Here is a 19,953-nt window from a genome sequence, read left to right on the forward strand (position 1 = left end):
CCTTTTCTGGGATTTTCCCGTTTTCTGTAGGACGCGGATTATTTACCAGGGATGCCTCAGGGCTCCACAGCCGAGGCCCCGTTAGCTGAGGGGTGGCGGGACGCGCAACCCTGTCCCTCCGGGGGTGAGGGGAGGGCGGGAGGCCGCTTGGCCTCCGCAGAGAGGTCCGGCCGCGCTGCCCTCCGCTGAGGAGGCGGCGGAGGACGGCGCCACCTTCCTCCACGTCATTTCGAGGAAGAGGAGCGGCGGGGACCCGGGGCCGGGCACCCCGCCACCCCCCCGTAGGTGTGACAGGGACGGGGGGGGGGGAGGCCCGCCAGCCCCTCCTCCGCCAGCGGGAAAGCGAAAGCGAAAGCGGGCGGCCCCGGTCGCGGCGGGGACCGGAGGAGTTGCGGGGAGTCCGGCTGCGAGCCGCGGGTAGCGGCGCTGCGCAGGACCTGTGGCCGTGCGGCTGCCTCCGCAGGGACCCGCGGCTGCGACCGCAGAAACGCCTGCGCTCGGGAGCTTTTTCCGGCTGTAAGTTGTGTGAGCCCCGGCGTGCCCGCCCCGGTGTCTCTCTCTCGCGGGGCAGCGAGCCTCGGGCTGGTGCGGCCTTCCCCGCACCCCCGGGGTGGGAGCGGCCTCTCCGCACAGGAGGGGGTGACGGGGACGCGCTGCCTGGCCTCACCCGGGGAGGCGAGGGGGTGGCGCGGGCGGCTGGGCTGCCGGAGCCTCGAGCGGGGCCGTGAGCCGTGTTTTCGTCCCCCGGGCCACACGGGAAAGCATGGCGGCGCAAACGAGGTGGGCCTCTTGGCTGCCGGCTGGGCTGTGCTCTGGAGAAGCCAAGTGAAGTTGTTTTTCAGTGACGCTACTTTCACTTTCCTGAGTCAGGAATCGGTACGTAAGTCAGTACATTTTGGTTGCTTAACGCAAACCCTTGGATCGTTAACCAAAGGCAGCCTCAATTTCAAGCCTCCTTGTTGAATGCAGCCGGTTCGGTGGTGCTGGGTAAAAAACGAAACCCACAATTTCCAGGTGAGAGCGTCAGAAATGCCCAGAAATGCTGCCGCCTACCCGGGTCTTAGCAGTTGTTAGACAACACTGCTTAGCGAGTGTCTAACCTGTGGTGCGAAGCCCGTGGCACTGCCCCGGCATCCGCAGGCTAGTTTTGCTTGGGAACCTGCACGCTTTAGCATCTGTTTGTGGATCAGTGGCCCATGAACTTGTCTAAATTCCTTTTTATCTGCCTCCACTAAATGTTGTGGCAACAGATTCCACATTTTACGTTATCTGCTGTGTAAAGGAAGTGTTTTCATTTGTGTTAAGCAGGTTTAAGGGTTATATCTCTTAAGCACAGAGCATACAGGATGTTAAGCATGTGTGTAACGGTACAAAAGTAACGTAAAGGTAAGTACATAAGTTGCAGGACTGAAAAATGGAAGTTGTGCAATGTAGAATTCTTCACGTACGTCTCTGGCTTTTATACTTAATAAGGAAGGAGGCTTCAGATATCCAATATATATCACTTTTGCTTATAAAAAGATACAACATTTACATTTAAAAATTCTTTTAGCCCAACACAGCTTCTGGTATTCCATTCTGGTATTCTATTCTGCTGCAAAGAAAACATAATACACACAATGTTGTAATTTTTTTTCCTCTTCCCTCAGGTTTCAATGGATTTAACAAGTCCCCCACTATCTTTAAAAGAGAATGGTTTTGTAAGTATTTGCCGATGTGCTACCTGGAAAAATCTGTATTTAACAATAATATCTCTGAATGAAGGTTTGTGCTTGGACTGCTAGGACAGTGCTTATCATGGACATTCCTCATTCCCACCTCCTGGTTCCATAGGGAGAGTCCCATTCCAAGTTGTCTGCATTACAGATTCTGTTAGAATTTTCCTGTCCTACCTCACGTGCTCATCTGTCTCTGTGAAAGTTTCTTAGGGGAATTTCCTTTTTCCTGGTGCCTCCCTTGATTCAGTTCTTGCAGTGCGGCAGTTAGTTTGGATGGGACTTTCCCTGGGATTTCTTGTGTTTTCCTTGGGTTTTTTTTTTCTTTCTTTCAGGTTGAAAACTGTTGTCTTAGACCATTTTTCAGTAAAAACCAGGCATTCTTTCTTATCAGCGTCCAGCTGTGGCACGTGCATCCTTCTGCTTTCCTGCACTCAATCCCTTGAGTGAAGGAATTTTTTTCCCGTTTTAAGTTATATGCAGTTGGGGATTTCCCTGTTGCTTAACAGACATTTGAAACTGGACAAAGTAGTGGAAAAAAATATTTTATATTTTACTGTTTTTAGGAAATACCCAGCATTACCAAGAGAATTGACAAGATTATCTAATTTAGACCTTTTCCATGCCTAAATTTCATGGTTGACATTCAAGCTTTATGTAATCTTAAGTAAAAGGGAGGGATTGTTTCAGCAGGTCTCTTTGGATTTTTTTTTTCTTTTCTGCAGAATATTGCAGCCATAGAAACAAAACAGAACAGAGATTTTCTCTCTTCTTGGGATTTTTCCAGTTGTAGTTTTCCCGTACTTGTGAACTTCTGCCCTGAAGTACTTAAATTCAGAAAAACTTCTTTTATCACCTTCTTCCTGCTTGATGTTACCTTTTATTGTCCAATATCCCTGAGCTTGGAAGCATCCCATTTTGAATTTTTTTTCTCATTAGGCCTGTATATTCTTTATACATTCTCTTATAGGAACTGCTGAGAAAGCATACAGATAAACATTTGTGGGATTGAGGGGCTTAGTTCCCCGTGGAAGCACATAGAGACAACTTGCTTTTATTATTTATCAAAATATTAGCCTGTGAATATTTTCAGTTGGATAGTTAGCAAATAATGATAACTGACCAGGATCCATTTTCTTAGATTTTTGTTCTGTCCAGCCATTAAAATAGTTCAATGATTTGGCCTGAGTGTCTGAATGCATTTTTTAAAAATTATGTGGTATATGCTATCCTCTGGCATGCAGACTCTAGGAAGATTTAATTATGAAATACAATCGGTCTCTCAAAATGTTTGATTCACCACATATCTTGCCTGCATAATTGGAGAAAAACAGCAAATGGGCACACAGGCAAAATACATTGGACCTTCATTAATGGACATACATTGAAAACTACCATGGCAAAATGCTTCATCCAACTGCAGAGGGTGAGGGTTTTCTTTTTTTTTATTTTGAAGACTCATTTGAATTGTTTGGTGTGTCTCAGTTATTGCCGAATGGAAGGGATAACCTGTGTGTGCCTCTTCTTTTCTCTCCAGAGTGTGACAACCCCTGATCCTTTTGGCACATCAAAAGATGAGATGGAAAGACTTAAAGAAGAACTGAAGAAATGGGAGGCAAGTTCTATAAAGCACATAGAATCGTGGAAATTAACTGAAAGATACTTGGAAGACCTTTAGTCCATCCTTCTAAAACCAAATCAACTCTCCCCCAATTATAACATTTGTCTAAGTTGTTCTCTGTTCTTCAGCAGTACATGCTGGTGTTGATCTCAGTGGTAACTAAGCTTGTAAGTCTAAGAGAAATATTTATGCAAAGTGTTAAAAATAAACAAATATAAAGGGCTTACTTAAGGTTTTGTTTGTTCCCATGGAAGAAAAAAAATTGAAAAATCTTTTTCTTTTCACTATCCAGGAAAGAGTTGAAAAAGCTAAAAAAGCAAAAGCTGACCTTCTTCACTGTAAATTAAGTGCTGATGAAGAGCGTGTTACAGCAGAGAAGGAGCTGGCAAAGCTAACGGACTTGCAAGAGAAACAGCATAAAGACATGATTATGTCTAGGGACACCCATGAGGTATGGAGAAGGCTTACTCATAGCTGTTAGTATTTGGGGAGTTGTGAAGGAGGTGTTGATTAGAGAAAATAAGAGTAGTATTTCCTTTTCAGTTTAAACAGTTTTACCGGTTTGCAGACTGTGTGACTAGAATGTTCTACACATAGTTTTTCAGTGGCAGGTTAAGAACCAGTGCAATACAATAAGTCTTATGGTAATGTTGAAAGAGCAAAGGCAAAACTGAGACCTATTTTGTATAGAAGATGAAGACTGACAAAACCAGTCTTCCTCTTCCAAGGTTCACCACTAACAGAGGAGTTTCAGTTTTGTGTGATAAAATGGGAATTTTTGTGCAGATAAAATTGAATGGGTTGATTCCACTGCTTTGCCAACTCCCAGCCCGTCTTACAAGATGTTACTGCACCCAAGGGATTAGCATTTCTTAAGTGACAATGACCTGGGCAAGAGCCAGAACCTGGTTGAAGAGGGGTCTTCTTTCTAGAACTAATTGGTTCATTACCTCAGTGTGCCACGTGCAGTCACCGGTACAGTAGTATGAGAAGTTTCCATAGGCTGTCAAGGGGGTGGTTTCAATCAGATTTTGTTTGGCCTGTAAATCACTGATGAGAAATTATGGCTTCAATATTACAAGCTATTAAAATACAATTAATAGGTGAAGTACATTCAGGTTGGCGTGAGATTTTCTGAAAGTTGCTTTTGGTTCTCCAATCATAAATGTTTGGATTTTATAGCCAGAAGGGGTCATTATCATCATCTGGCTTTTATTTTACAGTATCTTCAGCTGATGGGAACTGGTCTAAATGTCTCAAGTGGTTAATGACTTTAAAGGAGCCATCTTCTAATTGTGTATGGCTGGAGCTGACTACATCTGCTGTGTTTCCTTCTCATTCCGTTGTGTTCCCTGTCCAGGAAATACTGGATTTGGTTACATGGGCTTTATGCCTGTTTAGGATTCATTGGTGTGAAGGAAGTATGTAGCAGATAGGAGGTGGAAGAGGTGTTCCCTCTTCCTTGTTGAAGAAGTATAAAGAGGGAAGAGTAGGAGTGTGTCAGAAACTATCCTCACCTGGTAAACTTTTCAGAAAAGGGAATAACAGTTCCTAGGATCACACGTGGTACAAAAAATAGGCTCTGACCTTGCATGTATAAGGAACTGACATAACTATGGAAAGCGCTGTGCAATTTATGGTACACTGTATGTGCTTGGAAACACTAATGCCTCATTTCAAAAACCCTCTTACTGTAATTTACTTTGACTGAAACTGCTCCTTGCTGAGTGAATTTACCTTACAGATAGTTAAAGCTATGCAAAAATGTATTGTGCATGGCTGTCATGTAGAATAATTAAAAGTTGAAACAGTTCCTAATGTCTACAGGTTTTGCTGAAATATATTTTTGTCTTCTGTGTGTTTAACTTTGCATTTAATACTCTTTGGGCTGTAGAGACAGCTCTATGTACTAAACCAAGAAAACGCTGAGCTGAAGAGAGAGATTGAAAAGCTCCAAGAAGACCTTGCAGAATGTAGTTCAGTGCTTTTGCGGGATGGTCAGGTAAAGTTTCAAATATTTTGCAATTTGTCTTTCAGAAGGACACATTTTTATTTTGTCAATTCTAGACCATTGGGGCCAGTTGTTCAGCATTTGAACCTCTACTGATTTCAATATAAAATGTAGCTTGAAGTTTTATTTTCTTATTTTACCTGGCAAGAAAATGTGAAGCAGGCTAAGGATATGGAAACCAATACAAGTATGTGAGATACTGAAAACATGAGAGGAATGAAGACAAGCAGAAAATTATTAAATGGAAGACACTGGAATAAAAAATACACATAGCATTAGTAATTTTCACGTACAGTCATTTTATATTTCTTGGGCAAGAGGATGGAAGGGAATAAGTCCATTATATGACAAATGTAGCATTTATTTTAGCCTGTATTGAGCTTGACTTGATTATAGTCTCTCTCATGTTACTCCAAATCAGATATAACTCAATTTGCAGCCAGATAAATATTAGTGATACTAAATAGAATTAAACTCAGGATCCAAAGCATATTTTGGTGAAACTGCTGCAGATTCTGAGATGTTTAGAAATTGGAACTTCTCTTGTGGAAATTTCAGCTTTTAAAAACCTATTTTCATTCCGAATTGAAACAAACCCAAATATTTTGGGGAATTTACAGTAAAATGAAAACTGTGATCATTTTTTGTTTATACAGAGATTGAAACTCTGTCCAAGTGTTACCTTGTTTAATGTTAACAATATTACAATATTAGCTTTAGCTTTCTAAACTACGTTTCTAAGTTTAGGAGATAACAGTTACGTCCAGCCTCCTAAATTTCCTATGCAGCCACTGGACAGGGCAACGCTCTTCTAGAAGGAGATTCAGTGTAAACAGGGGCTTACACCCAATGTCTGAATTATCGTTAGGAAGAGTGTCTCTCTTTCCATTGGCAGCAGAGGGAATGGAAAGAAAGCAGGCTCGTAGATAAGATGCTAGTTTTGAAGATAGGTGGCAGGAATGGTTTAATTACTCTGGTTATTTTATCTTGACACAAAGTATTTTTCTTCTACATAGGGTTTTATTTTGAAATAGTTACGTAAAGGGGAAAAAAAAGTTACCTGGAACTCCATCAAGTCTATCAAAGCAGCCTTTCCTGACCAACATTTTCATGAACAGTTTTAATCCTAGTTATGACATATTTGAATATTCTTACCTATTTTACTAAGTTGGCAACATACAAAGCTGTTTATTAGCAGACTTCCCATTGCTGTAAAGCAGTGATGCCATTAGGCAAAAATAAATGGCAACACAAGTGATTCTGATACTTGCATTTTGCAAATTTTAGATACCGGAAGTATTCTACTTCTGCAGGTGGAAATCCCTGTGGACTTCAATTGAATTTTTACTATGTAAGGTCAAGTTTAAGTTCAAAGTTAATCAAAGGGAAAAAAAAAACCATCTCATTGACAAAAATCCCAGGAATAGGCAAGCACAACTAGTCAGTTTAGTTAGAAGAGTTATACCTGTTTTACCAGCCATGACTTCAATCTGCTTGACCCTTAAACTTTAAAAAACCAAAATATATGTAGCACATCAAGGAAAGACTACCATTCATTTTTCTGTTCCACAATAAATTACAGAAATGATTTTTTTTTCCTATCTTGATTCTAAAATATTAGATTAAAAAAAAGGTAGCAGAAATGAAAATGAAGTTCACTCACATGGAAGACATGAAGGATGATTATCCAGATGCGAATACTCACTGTGTTTTTGGTGTAACTACAAAAATCCCATTCAGACTGAATCAAAACCATGCACTGCTTACTTTTGAAGATGAAGAAGGTATGATGGATATTTTAAGTATAAAATTAATGTCTCTGATGTATTTCATTGCCAAAGGGAAAAGATTTACATAAAGCTTTTGGAAAAAAAGATCAACAACAGCTAAAGGAAGGATACACAGAGAACCTTTCGCTATTATGATACCAATCAGAAGAAAAAAATTCTTGCAGGCACTCTGCATGTTTTTGTGGGATTACCAGATTTCTGCTCTCAGCTAATACAAACAATACTTGGTGTTTGAAATTGGGAATATGTTTCTACCTCACAGAGTATTGTCAAGAATGATTCAAAACGTTTTGACAGCAGAATTTGATTACTTTCTTTACTCTGGGCAGTACCTTATTCTGACAGCAGTTATGTTGGTTAAGGGTACACATAGGATGAGAGGAAATGGCCTCAAGTTGCGCCAAGGGAGGTTTAGATTGGATATCAGGAGAAATTTCTTTCCTGAAAGAGTGGTCAGGCCTTGGAACAGGCTGCCCAGGGAAGTGGTGGAGTCCCCATCCCTGGAGGTATTTAAAAGACGTGCAGATGAGGCGCTTAGGGACATGGTTTAGTGGGCATGGGGGTGTTGGGTTGACGGTTGGACTCCATGATCTTAGAGGTCTTTTCCAACCTTAATGGTTCTATGATTCTACATCAGATGATGGGTAGATCCAAGACGACAGAGGGATGGTGCAGTCTGTAACTTGCCTGCTTCCCACGGAGATGCTTGCTGTTTGGACAGCCTGGTGCCTGCCTGCAAGGAGCCTGCAGGCAGTCTGGCTGGGCCTGCTTGGTGGGTAACGCGGTTACGCAAGTATGTTGCGGATACAAAGCTAGTGTCCGAGTCATCTCTTTCAGCTAGAGTCTAACATTGCTAACATTCTCTGCACCTGGTAGTGATGTGGTTTTCATCCAAGGATATTTTAAATTAAATATGAAAAGTCTAGTATTAATACTTGATACAGTGAGAGCATCTTTTGACAGCATAAGAATTCTACTATTCTATACTATTCTAAAGGTAGTATAATATTTTACCTGTTGCCTATAACCAGTGAGATTTTATGGAAATAGATATCCCTGAAGACATGGATAGTAGCATCTGTTTGCATAACTGTTACTTATTTCTGCTTTATTGATGCAAAAGGAGACTTTTGCTTAAGAGACTGGGGAATAGTTCTGGTTTTATAATGATTAAACAAGGCTTTTCATATCTGAAAACTTGTGATTTTCCTTAGTTGCCCAGAGACTGATAAAAATGGGTAAGCATACTGTGAACCTGGACAACAAAATAGCAGATGTGAGAGTGAAGCCTTTTACACTTGAAATGGGAATCAAATTTGAGGTAATCAACTGAAATATGAAACTATAAAGATACGAACTTGCAGTACTTAAAAAGTTCTAGGTTCAGTTTTTTTGGTGTTTTCAGTCACAAAGTGCACCAAAAAAATTATTTTTTTAGCTCCATGTCACCATTTCTGGAAAGAAGATCAACGTTTCAGAAGTACCTGAGCTATGCATTCCTGAAGACTGGATGAGAGACAAATTGGAGCTGAATTTCTACAAATCTGAACAGGGAGGAGGAGGAGAAGTAGAAAGTGTGAACTATGACAAGCAGTCTAGAAAAGCTGTTATTACGTTCCTCAGACCTGGAGGTACAGTATGTAATATTTTGTTAGCTAGATGTACAGGCCATATTGTCCATTCTGCGTTACGTTCCATTCCATATTACATTCTGTGTTAACTTAACCACTGAATGTAGAAAGTTCTTCCCACGGAGAGTTAAGTAGGTCAGGAAAAGATGTGGGTTCACCCACACATCTGTAAATAAAGCAGTATTTCATCATACTCCTATTTGATCAAACGTGACCTGGTACGCAGTTTGTGAGCTTTATTTCTTTCTTTGTCAAAAGCCTATTTTTTCTTTGCATTGCTAGGCATTTATATTGCAAAAAGAAAATTAGGAAAATGTGTTTGATTTTAGCTCTTGTTTCATGACAATGAAGTTAGACAGGCATTCAGATTGCCCAACTGTATGAAATTCTATGAAGATCAGTGGAGCCACATCCATTTAGAGCAGCTGCTTTAGATTTATTTCAGAAGCTTTTGTGGGTATTTAATGATTTTGCTTTTTTGGAAATGCCAAATAAATTTTTTTCAAAATACATATGAAGAATCTACAAGTGTGCTATCATATATTAGTTTCTAATTCCATATAAGAAAGATTAGTCTGTTGTTTGATATGCTTACAAAATGCATACTCTTACTCCTCTTCTTCTCATTCTCCGTTACAGCAGCTGACAGCTTTGTGAGATGTACTAAATATCCTTTCTTTGTAAATGGAAGGTGCTATAGGCTTTCTGTGTCCCCACATACCAACGTACACTTGGAAAAGTTTCAGGTAAAAGAATCTAGTCCAGGCTAACCCCTAAATAGAACAGATATGTGGGAAATATGAGATATGGGCAGAATTTTCAGTTCTGAGGTCTGCGGAAGCTTTTGCATGCACTTTGTGAAACTTAATAGCAAGTGTGAGTCTGCAATATGCTGCTCTGCTGACAATCTTATGTTTTGCAGTGGGAAAGCTATAATCTGTTTTAAAAGGGTGTGCATGTCTTTCATTGATCAAATTATATCATTACTTACCATAATGTCTGTGCTAGACAGGAGGCAGATACAAATTGTTTGTGAAGTAGGTTAATAGTGGACACAACAACGTTTTTTCGAGTCACAAAGCACTGTCATATTCATCCCTAATGAGAGGCCTTGTTGATAGCCTCAGCAGAGACCCTTGTTCTATGAAACATTTGCTCATTCATTTTTTTCATTCATTCATTCGAACCAAATAATGACTTCTTTTCCTGTAACACTAGTCTGCTTGCTCATCGTATTCTCACTGAAATTGTCTTTTACTTTGTATGAATAGATTGTAATCAAGTCAGTATTGTGTATATAATCAGGCCTTTATAATTAAAGCATTGACTAGAGTGTGCGCGTTTATGAGATACAACAGCATTCTTTGCAGGTGTGTATCATGTATTGGCATGGGTTTTTATGGAGTCATGCTGTCTAGATCATCAGAGATCCCCAAATCCAGTGTGTGTGCATTAAGGAGTGTAGGACACACCAGTTACAGAGGCTAGGTGCGTTGCCTGTTGAACTCAGTAGTGTATGATAGAGTTCAGAACTCCTGTTTTCAGTGACAGAAATATACCACACTGTCCAAAGTCTTAAAATGTAATCAAAGATGCTAGCCATATCTGACGAAGGACATGTTTATTTCCAGTCAGTTCCTTTAGATGTACATGCAACAGCTGATGTGTAATGCAAGTTTGTTTTTCTTTCCTCAATAGCTCTATTGTGGGATTTCTAAGAAGACCATTCTGTTGAAAGGAATTCAAGAGACGGAAGATGATGAAGAAAGTGTACAGGACATGATTGAAATTCATTTTCAAAAGCCTAGCAATAGTGGTGGGGAAATAGAGAAAATCAAATATGTATCAAAAGGAATAACATGGGTTTGTTTTGAGGAGGATACTTAGAATGCCATATAGGAAATTGCAGATTGAACTCATGAAGTTCTGAGTTTTTGCTTCATCAGAGGCATAGGAAGTTATGCAGACATTGTGCTTTAATGTTCTGAAATTTATACTTGAAAAAGAGGAACTACCTGTCTTTCTAATTTGTGTAACAGGGCAGACTTTGCAGAGAAATTCAGTAAAACTCACTGCTTGGTGTTCCTGATTGAAGTCATAGAAAAAGCCTTGACCAGCACTTGAAACTTAATCTAAGATTGCTTTCTGCAAATTTGCAAATTTTGTATCTTGCAGATTTTATATTGGTCACACACTCCAAAGTGGGATAAATCTCTTCCTTCTTACATTTTGGTTACAAAAGCCGTATGTAATCCCAATCAAAAGTGTCTTCACAGACCTGCTTTTTCAAAGCACCATAGCTTCAGAAGGTAGCTCTGACAGAACTCCGGTCCTGCTGAAGTTGCCGTGTGCCACCATTAACTCAAATACCTGAAAGCAGTTATCCTGTAATTTCATAAAATCTGCATTATCAAATTAGTGATAAAATTAAAATAGAAAAAGGGAGACTGCAAAAACACCACAGATTTACTCAAGAAATTGCACCTTATAAGAAATGCCATAGCAGTAATACTGCTTTTAGCTGTTGAAATGCTGTTACTTCTCCTAGGATCCGATGCAAATTCTGCTGAGCTTCTGATAAGTTAATAGCCGGGTTTATTGTTTGGTTTTAGCATTTGTTTCTACAATTACATTTTTCCTCATTTTTGTTCATGATTTTGCTTACTTTAAAATATTACAGTTAAGAATTGAGATGGTTCATTATCTAAAACAGATTGCTTTGTAACAATGCTGGGGAAACAGTCTGATGGTGAACGCTGTGTCTGAGGTATCTATTTTGTTGCGTGTGACTGGCCGGGCTGCTGGCTCTGGGAGGGGTCAGTTGGAAAAAGGCTTATAGAATTTAGAGCAAATAAATTTTTCAGTGTGTAAAGTCCCCCTTTTGTTTCCAGTTCATCCTTCCAGTTCTCATTCTAAAAGATCGTTGAAATAAAATGGGGCAAAGTCAGAGGAGGATTTGTTTTCCAAGGAGGAATGTTTTTCCTTTTTCTGCTGTTGTCCTTTTTATTTGCTACCCTTGGGGGCTGAAACGGTTTGGCAACAACAATCTTAACTTCAAAGTAGCATGGGTCTAACATTGCAAATAACTTATTTTCATAGTATCTGACATCTTAGTATGCAGAAAAAGGACAATGCACCAAACTAGTGCAAGTAAAGCACTACAGGTATACCTCAGGTATTATTATTCTAGAGAAACTATTAATAGGCAATAGATACAGTTGAATATGAGAAACTCAAAGGCTGCTAGCACCACAGCTGATTTTGAATTTACTGTTGGGCGACATACATGTGACTGTAGCACCTCTTACTGTTTAGTGCACGCAAAGGCACGGATTGATTACCTGACAATTATGAAATAATAAAAAAAAAATAGTAGTGCTGGAGTGTTTATGGACATTGCATACTTTTGCATGTAGCAGTCTTAAAATGTTGATAAGATCAGATGCCTTAAAAAAAAAGGGGGGAAAAACCCGATGAAGGTAAAAAATGTCATGAATTTTAACCATACCTCACTGATAAATGTTGAGGAGTAAATTCTTAAAGGAAAAAGTTTAAAATTCTTGTAAGGTATCACAGTGTGTGGTAGTAGTGAGAAGCTACAGGTTTTAAGTACATAAAATCAAGATTTTAAGTAACGTTTTAAGACAATCAGTATTTGTAAATGTCTCAGTTGTCTCTCTGATAAATTGATTATACTGTTTAAAGCCATAGTGGTGCCGCATAAAGGCTGGAAAACTGTTTTAATGATGAAAATACAGAATTTAGGCGATGTTTCTATAAATGGCAGTATCCTTTTTTCCTACCTAGTGGAGTGAATTTATCTTTGACTGGAAGTTGGAAGAAGAGCTGTGACTTTTTTACACCCGTACTACGTGCAGGTACTTTACATTTTCATAGATGGAGCTTCCACCTCGAGCCGAACCTCAGTGTCCGGTCAGTCAGGCGGCCCTGGCGTGGGGCCGTTCGGATGCCACGGTAGCTGTGCAGGTCCAGTGCAGCCGTGTCCGTGGGTTGCCGTGTCCGTGGGTTGCCGTGTCTGTGTGCCTCTGTGCCTTGCTACGTGTGGAGCCGGCTTGCACAGCCCTCCGCTGAGGGGACAGGCTAAGGGAGCATCGGGAGGTGGGGTAAGGACGAGCAAGACCAGACACGCCGGCCGGGGCACGCTGGGGTACCGGGGAGCTCCTGCCACTTCTGGTGAAAATCGGGGTGTTGCTTCTCCTCCAGCTTCCCCGCGGCGGGGCGGCGGGGCGCTACCGGCGGGAGGCGGCGCGGAGGAGGGAACCCCCCCGCCGCGGGGCTCCCGGAGCGCAAGGGCCGCCGTTTCCCTTTCGGTTTCACCGCCTAGGCCGGGGCCTGCCGAGCCCGACCGCTCCTCGCCGAGTGCCCCCGCGGCGGGACGGGCGGTGCTCGGGAGGCAGCCGCCCCCCGCCCGCTCCCCCGGAGGCTGGCGGAAGCCCCACCGCAGCGGAGCGGCCATGGCAAGTGCCTGCGGCGGGCGGGCGGGGGGGCAGGGCCGTGAGGGGAGCGTCGCGTCCCGTCTGGGGCCGGGGCCGCGGGAGGCAGCGTCCCTCCGAGGGGAAGGGCCGGTGCCCGCCGGGAGCTGAGGGGAAGGGCGGGGGCGCTGAGGCCGGGGGAGAGCCCGGGCCTTCCCGCGGGCCCGCTCCCGCCTGCGGAGCCCGCTCACCGCGGCGCTCCCCGGGCCTGCCAGCCGGGGTGGAAAGAGCGGCCTCCTGCCCCGCTTGTTAAAAGCTTCAGGGGGTTAAAAGTAATGGCGACGGACGTGAAGGACGCGGGTGAACCGCGTCCGTCCCTCGCTTGGTTTCCGCACTGAAGAAATACTCGGTGCTCAGGCAGCAGCACCGCCCGCCACGGCCTGCTGTCCTGGCCCTGGGTCAGTGGTAGCAACGGGCCCGATTTCCCTCTCACTGGTACCAATATTTCAGTTTTTTTAGTAACAGTGAGGACCGATGAGGGTAAGTCTTCATATCCGATCTCTTGTCAGCGTCGATCCGTGTGGCAGGTTTGCGGCCAGCAGTGACCGGCGTTGCAGTGCTCCTCTCCCTCGTCCGCCCGCCCGTGACACCGCCGCGTGTCTGTCTAGGGACGGCCGCTGAACACGGGCTTGTCCTAGAAGTGATTCAGCACGAACCAACTGTACGTTCGTGCGGGGTTTTTTTTCCTAACCCCAATAGGAGGCATCAGCGTTGCTCCAGCTGGCAAGGTGCGAGATGCTGTCTGGCAGCGGAGTGCTCCCGCTCCCGCACGGGCTGCGTCGGCTGGGTGAAGTGTGAGAAAATCCTGCATAAAATTCCATCAATCTTGGAAGCACCCTGTTTATATCGAAATATATTCCAATCCAAACTATTCTATGATTCTGTGTTCTCTTCATGTTGTCTCATTAGTGCAGAAACTTGCTTTCGCATGAACATGACCACCAAAATAATTGCTTAATATAATTGAAGCTCCTGGCTCTTTAAATTTGATGGGTGATAAAAAAGGCCTCATGTCTTCATGTATTAAAAGCTTGCGTGGTTGCACTGTCTCACTGAATCTGTCTCCTCGCTCCCTTCAGAAACGCTGCAGTGGTGGTCCACAAGGCTTTGGACGCACGTCAATAAAGCATTCGCCCCTGGCAGCACATTTTGCAGGCTTTGTAACTGGCTGGCCCTAATGTTTTATGCAGCCCGGGTCCAGAAGAAACTTTGTAAGACAAGTCTAAAGAATTTAGATGGAGTGACTGAGCTCCAGGACAGTCGCTCTGAAGTTACTGACAGTTTGTTCCCATGAACGCTGCCATGCAGCCATACTGAAGTATTTTCTTTCTTCCAAAAAGTCAATGAACTGTTAGAAAGTTTGCTCAGTGTTCCACCGTTTACAGTAATTTTGCCATGATATTCCCAGTGAAATATTACTGTTTATGTGTGTGTAATAAGAATGGAAAGAAAATACGCTTTTCTTAACAAGACATGGATGCAAATCCTATTTAGGATGGGTCTCATGTTTGCAGCATTATGAGGTTTGGCTCTGATGAAAATCATGTGTGTAGTTAGTTGTTTTACGCACTGCGAGTCTCAGATGACTGGGATTATGTTCTTCCAATTTAACAAGGTTATCCATTTAATAAGTGGAGAGAGATGAGTCAGAGCACAACCCTAGATCTCAGGTCTCATGAATTTAACAAGTAAGGACAGTCCGAGTCTTCCACTCTGAAAAGACAGTCCTTACGGAACAGTACGTGCAATTAAAATTTTTCATTCTCTTCAGATTTTGAATATTAGAATCAGAGCAAACAACCTTATCAGTGTGACACTGGACCTTTCATTTGAGAAGTTGTTAAATTTAGATCTAATTTTTACCGCATTGAGAAAAGAAGATGCCGAGAGGGTGTAAATTACACTTAAGAGTCAGGCCATTTTTTACTGCACAGTAATGTAAGGGTGCCGGGCATTCACTGAAATCTGATTCAGCAGTCTTAATTAGCTACTAAAGCGCGTGATGTCTGTGCAAAAGGAAGGGGAGTCACTTCAGCGACCAGGGTGAATCTGGGTAACCTCTACGGGAGGTCCCCGGGACTCCTTGCGTTTACAGTGTGCCATGTCTCTGTGCGCAGGCAACAGGACAAGCTGCGAAATCAGCAAGGACAGTTGTCATCGCTGGTATTCCAGATGGCCTTCTGCATGATGATGTCATGACTGACATACTGATGATTCATTTCCAAATGTCGAAGAATAACGGGGGAGATGTGGAAGAAGTAACGTATCCAACAATGAAAAAAGGAGTTGCATATGTAACTTTTGAAGATCAAGAAGGTATTTAGATTAATATACTAAATACAGCCGTCCCCCAAAGAATTAGCCCTAGAATGTTAACCCTAAAACAAATGATTTTAAATTGTATGCTGGTATTAGGGTTTTATAGAACTGGGAGTCTAACACCTCTCTTTTAGTCAGTCAACGTTTTAGGATTTTCTGTTCAGTGAAGACATGACTCTGGACAGGCTTTGTGCAAAGCGTTTGTTATGGGGTTTTTTTAGGAATAAATTTATACCATGCATAACAGATATGATTTTTGTAGTCAGGCCTTTGAGAATAAATCTCTGCCAATTAATGTTCTAAGACGACAGGCGTCTATCTCTCTCTGAGCAATTTTGACTCATACATAAAATACTAGGCAAGAGTATTGAATCGCCTGCATGTATGTATGGGAAATTGTTAGGGAAAGCATCACGAGAAAAACACCCGTAAAGTGTTCCGCCATCAGACTGGCAATGGCGCATTATCTTACTATGCAACAAGTGAATCTGGCTTTCTCTTTAGTTGTAGAGCGTGTTCTAAAGAAGGATGAACATCGACTAGAAGACAAGAGGTTGTCCAGACACTATCCGCTGAAAGTAACCCGTTACTGTGAAAACGTAAGCTCGTTCATAATTTATCTAGTTGTACTTCCTTTGCTATGTTAACCGTTACCTAACTTCTCTAATTCAAAATTCTAGGTCTTCAGCTCTGTCACATCTGTCCTCAATATGTCTATTTTCAAAGATCAGTTTGTTTTAGAAGATCTGATACAAGAACTTAAAAAGAAGAGCACAGCTTTGAGCTTTGGTCCTTTGCAATCCAATGGGCATATTTCTGTTCAAGGGTCATTTCCAGCAATCAAATTGCTAAGAGACTTTCTCTTACTAAAAGCAAAATCCCTTTCAGAGAAGGACAAAAGAGAAGACAGTAAGTCCCATCAGAGACCAAAGAGGAGGCTACAGCAACACAGACTTGGCACGGAGACGAGTAATTTCGTTTATGATGCAGATGGGGAAAAACAAGCGGTTGTTCTTGACACAGATACATATCACTACATGAAGTACTTTTTTCCCAGGATATTCCTAGTAAATGATGATGTTGTAATTTCTGGCATCACTGATGGTGATATAACTACAGTATATATTGAGAATGCTGGAAGTAGGTCTGATGCTGGACAGGTATTAAGAGTCAAAGAGAAAATTGAAAATCAGTCTATAGAACTGCACAACACTTTACGTAAAGAAAGGATCTACTTTGTAGAGCACATCAGAAATGAAAAGCAGAGATATAAATGGACGTGTGAAAGTCTAAAACCCCGTTACCCTTATGTTTTGATCATTCCTTATGATACTCACATTGATGTTATAGGAAAGTCTTCTGAGATTTTTGAATTTACAAAGGAGGTGAGCAATAAGATTCAGAGCCTGTTTCAAACCAGGTAGAAAGTTAGCGTTCATGTTTTTTACACATTGTGCTGCTCATACAGACTGTACTGGTGCAACCTGTGCATCTCTGGGTCACTGCAGAGCTGTCACGTGCCTCCCCCTCACAGGCTGGGAAGTCTGCACATGAGGGTGAACAAGCCCATTCCCCCAAATACCAAATTAAGTTTGGAACGGGAAACAGATGATCTCTATATCTCTATTCTCTCTTAGAAACTGAAGAAGTTAGGCCTTGTCTGTCCAGATACAGCTACCTTTTTCCTTCTGTTAGCTGCGTTCTGGGCACATGCACACTCATTCTGTCTTGCTGTCAGGGAGCATATGATGAGAAAAGAGGATTTTTTAAAGAGTTCTCATTAGCATAAGAAGTCAGACTGACAAAAGCTGGGTGAGCCAACCTGATACGAAATACTGCGTTGAAGCTGAGTTGTGTTTCTTTGTGCAAGGAAATGATCGCTGAAAACAGGAATGGTGGCCTTTCTCTGTTGTTGTTATCTGCAGAAGGAAGTTCTCGTCATTCAGATGCACGAAGAAGGTAGAGCTTTGACACTTGATGGGACAGAACGCTTATTAAATTTACAGGCTTGTCACGTCCTGAGAAAGACCTTAGAAGATGGCATTGGAAGTTCTTGACAGTAGAAAATAAGCAAGTTTGTTTTCATAGAAGCAATAATCTTTGGGTTTTTTTTTTCCCAGCTGTAAGAGCATCTGCAGCATCCCTTGACAGCATGTTATTTAGACATGAAAGTATATCAAAGTTTTGATGTGAAAATCTTGGGACATTTAGACTTTTGAATCAAATTCTGTTTATGCAAATCCGTTTCTGTATCATTACAAGGGTCCAAATGCCCATCCTAATTTAGGCTTTTTATAAAACCAATTTAGAAAATAACTTCTGTTTTGTGATATCAGTGTGTTCAGAATACTTTATCAAAACATACAGAGCACTGGCTCTTTTGTCTTACGTGAAGGAAAAATTTCAAGTTTTTATGCCATTAAAGAAATTAGTTATACAAAATACCGCGTCCATGTTCTTTTAACCAACCCCCAGACTTTCGGTTGGAAGCCCAAACCTAAAGCCTAAGACGTGCTTTAGGCATTTTCTTGTCATGACATTATCCATTGCAATTATGTCAATGAAAGATAAAGTTGTGCCAATACTGTGTATTAAAATATACTGTCAAAGTGGGAAGATGATGCGCTTAAGTACTGCGCTGAGTTGGAAGGCAGGGGGAAGTAGTATTTAAAGGCTTCATCTCTTCTAAGTTCCCTTGTCGCCAGGAGGTTCACCAAGGGGATCGGAGATGCGGCTGAACATGGGTGCCCAGAGTCAAGCCCTGGAAGAGCCCCTTTTCTTCGTCCAGCGCTGGGCTCTCCCCAGAGAGCTTAAGCAAAGATGGGAAGTTTTTCAACCTTGTAAAAGGGAAAATCCTCTATGAAGGATAATCCTTTAATGAAACTAGTGCTCTTTACTAGTGTCCGGATTGGTCTTGCCTTCTCTTTTCTGAAGTTTTTTCTGATTCATAGCATTAGTATTTCCTATTCACTTCAATAAATGTTCAGGGCTAGGCTGGTGAACCAGTGGCAGTTTGAATCCCGGCTGAGCATCGCTTTTTGAGTCAAGTTTGACGACAGAACAGTTTGCAGCACTGGTACAGGTGTCATTCAGGTCTTCTTGCCTGGCAAGCAAGTTGTTTCTACTGAGTAATTTTCAGTCAAAAACTGAAAATCTTGAAAACATCACAGTTGAATAAAATTTTATTGTTGAATCCTGGTTCAGTTGAAACAGCTCCCCTTCGGATTCACTCATCAAACCCCTTTGCCACCACGTCCTTGGCGGTGCTCGGCTGCCGAGTGCTGGGCCCGTTTCTCACCCGCCAGCCAGCATTGTCTCATTGTTTCCCGGTGCTCTCCCATCTGCCGTCTCTGGTCTCATACCCAGGATGTCATTTCTTTAGACAAAAAGAGCTTTGCGTTGGTTGTTTTGTGTTTATGGAGTGCCTAGTAAATAGGGATCTGGGTCCAGGGTAGATGAGTAAATAGTAGCTATTGTTACGCTCCAGGCTTTCTGGGGCTAGTTCTTCATGTCGGGTTTGCAGCAGCATTGGCCAGGAACACCCCACCTTGTCACCTTCGATGGGTCCTTGTAGCTGTGCAAGGGCAGGGCAGCGCTGGGTCTGTGATAGTGGTAGTAGAGAGGCTGTGTCACCTACGGCCTGTGACGGACTGAGCTGCTCTAAGATTTAATCCCACAGAGGAACCTGCTTTCTGTAGCAGGGAAAAAAGCTGTGATCCACCAGGATAAACTAGTGTTAGCTGTAAAATACAAACAGCATTTCAGGAGAATAACATCATAAGTGAAATACGTATTTGTTCCTTCCTTCACGATGCAGATACCATGGAAAACAATAGATGTTTAGCAAAAAAAGAAAGTCCGATTTTGTCATTACCATGAATACTTCAAACAAATACAACAAAAGAAATCAGTATTAGGTCTGGTAAGAGACTTGCCAGCTCTCATACCCTCAGTTATTTTTATGGCAAGCAAAGCACTGCTGTATCTATTAAACTCCAAATTTTGACTTGAGGCACAACTCCTACTGACAAAGCCTAAAAAATAAAAAAAAAGGTCACAAATAGCAGCAGAATCTGAGCCCAGTTCCTGGCAGCACCCCACTATGGTCGGTGGGTAAACACCATTTTCTGTCGCCTGAAAACCTGAGGATTCGAGAGACAATTCGACATCCCTTAGCAGGAAAATATTACACGGAATGGAGGCAAAAGCAATCTCCTTGTTGACCGGAGGGGATGGGGGAGGTGGGCGGAGGAAGAATGATTTGCTGGAGTCCTTTCGCCATCGCTGACACAAAGCACTGCTCTGGCACGGCAAAGGGGGGACAAAGCCTCCTTTACTCCCCATTGTACCTGTGCATCTAATTATGCAATGTA

General features: G+C 42.3%; 2 protein-coding genes across 8 annotated transcripts; both read left to right on the forward strand.

The window, feature by feature from the left end:
* Positions 1 to 260: 260 nt before the first annotated feature.
* NMI (N-myc and STAT interactor) lies at positions 261 to 11,643 on the forward strand. Of its 6 annotated transcripts, none has more exons than XM_075152670.1 (10): positions 261 to 516; positions 1,650 to 1,700; positions 3,253 to 3,330; positions 3,629 to 3,787; positions 5,231 to 5,338; positions 6,969 to 7,131; positions 8,352 to 8,458; positions 8,576 to 8,768; positions 9,408 to 9,514; positions 10,467 to 11,643. In XM_075152670.1, the coding sequence occupies exons 2-10, from the start codon at positions 1,656 to 1,658 to the stop codon at positions 10,653 to 10,655; spliced, it is 1,149 nt and encodes a 382-aa protein (XP_075008771.1). In that variant the 5' UTR covers positions 261 to 516; positions 1,650 to 1,655; the 3' UTR covers positions 10,656 to 11,643. The 6 variants fall into 6 exon arrangements, with proteins under 6 accessions (XP_075008771.1, XP_075008772.1, XP_075008770.1 ...); XM_075152671.1 differs by lacking the exon at positions 261 to 516 and adding an exon at positions 636 to 876; XM_075152669.1 differs by lacking the exon at positions 261 to 516 and adding an exon at positions 774 to 1,014.
* Positions 11,644 to 12,606: 963 nt separating this feature from the next.
* On the forward strand, positions 12,607 to 18,022 carry RBM43 (RNA binding motif protein 43). Of its 2 annotated transcripts, none has more exons than XM_075152673.1 (4): positions 12,607 to 13,246; positions 15,379 to 15,577; positions 16,085 to 16,179; positions 16,261 to 18,022. In XM_075152673.1, exons 1-4 carry the CDS (start codon positions 13,244 to 13,246, stop codon positions 17,002 to 17,004), a joined length of 1,041 nt encoding a protein of 346 aa, XP_075008774.1. In that variant the 5' UTR covers positions 12,607 to 13,243; the 3' UTR covers positions 17,005 to 18,022. The 2 variants fall into 2 exon arrangements, with proteins under 2 accessions (XP_075008774.1, XP_075008775.1); XM_075152674.1 differs by lacking the exon at positions 12,607 to 13,246 and adding an exon at positions 13,362 to 13,741.
* The last annotated feature ends 1,931 nt before the right edge of the window (positions 18,023 to 19,953 follow it).

The sequence above is a fragment of the Calonectris borealis genome, chromosome 6, assembly GCF_964195595.1.
Source record: "Calonectris borealis chromosome 6, bCalBor7.hap1.2, whole genome shotgun sequence".
Taxonomy (NCBI): Eukaryota; Metazoa; Chordata; class Aves; order Procellariiformes; family Procellariidae; genus Calonectris; species Calonectris borealis.

What these genes read in the sequence shown, in the direction of transcription:
- NMI (XM_075152666.1), top strand. An exon ending in TACGTTCCTCAGACCTGGAG is followed by an intron (nt 8,769 to 9,407) that starts GTACAGTATGTA and finishes TCTCCGTTACAG; the next exon opens with CAGCTGACAGCTTTGTGAGA. An exon ending in TACACTTGGAAAAGTTTCAG is followed by an intron (nt 9,515 to 10,466) that starts GTAAAAGAATCT and finishes TTTCCTCAATAG; the next exon opens with CTCTATTGTGGGATTTCTAA.
- RBM43 (XM_075152674.1), top strand. An exon ending in AACTTTTGAAGATCAAGAAG is followed by an intron (nt 15,578 to 16,084) that starts GTATTTAGATTA and finishes CTTTCTCTTTAG; the next exon opens with TTGTAGAGCGTGTTCTAAAG. An exon ending in TAACCCGTTACTGTGAAAAC is followed by an intron (nt 16,180 to 16,260) that starts GTAAGCTCGTTC and finishes TCAAAATTCTAG; the next exon opens with GTCTTCAGCTCTGTCACATC.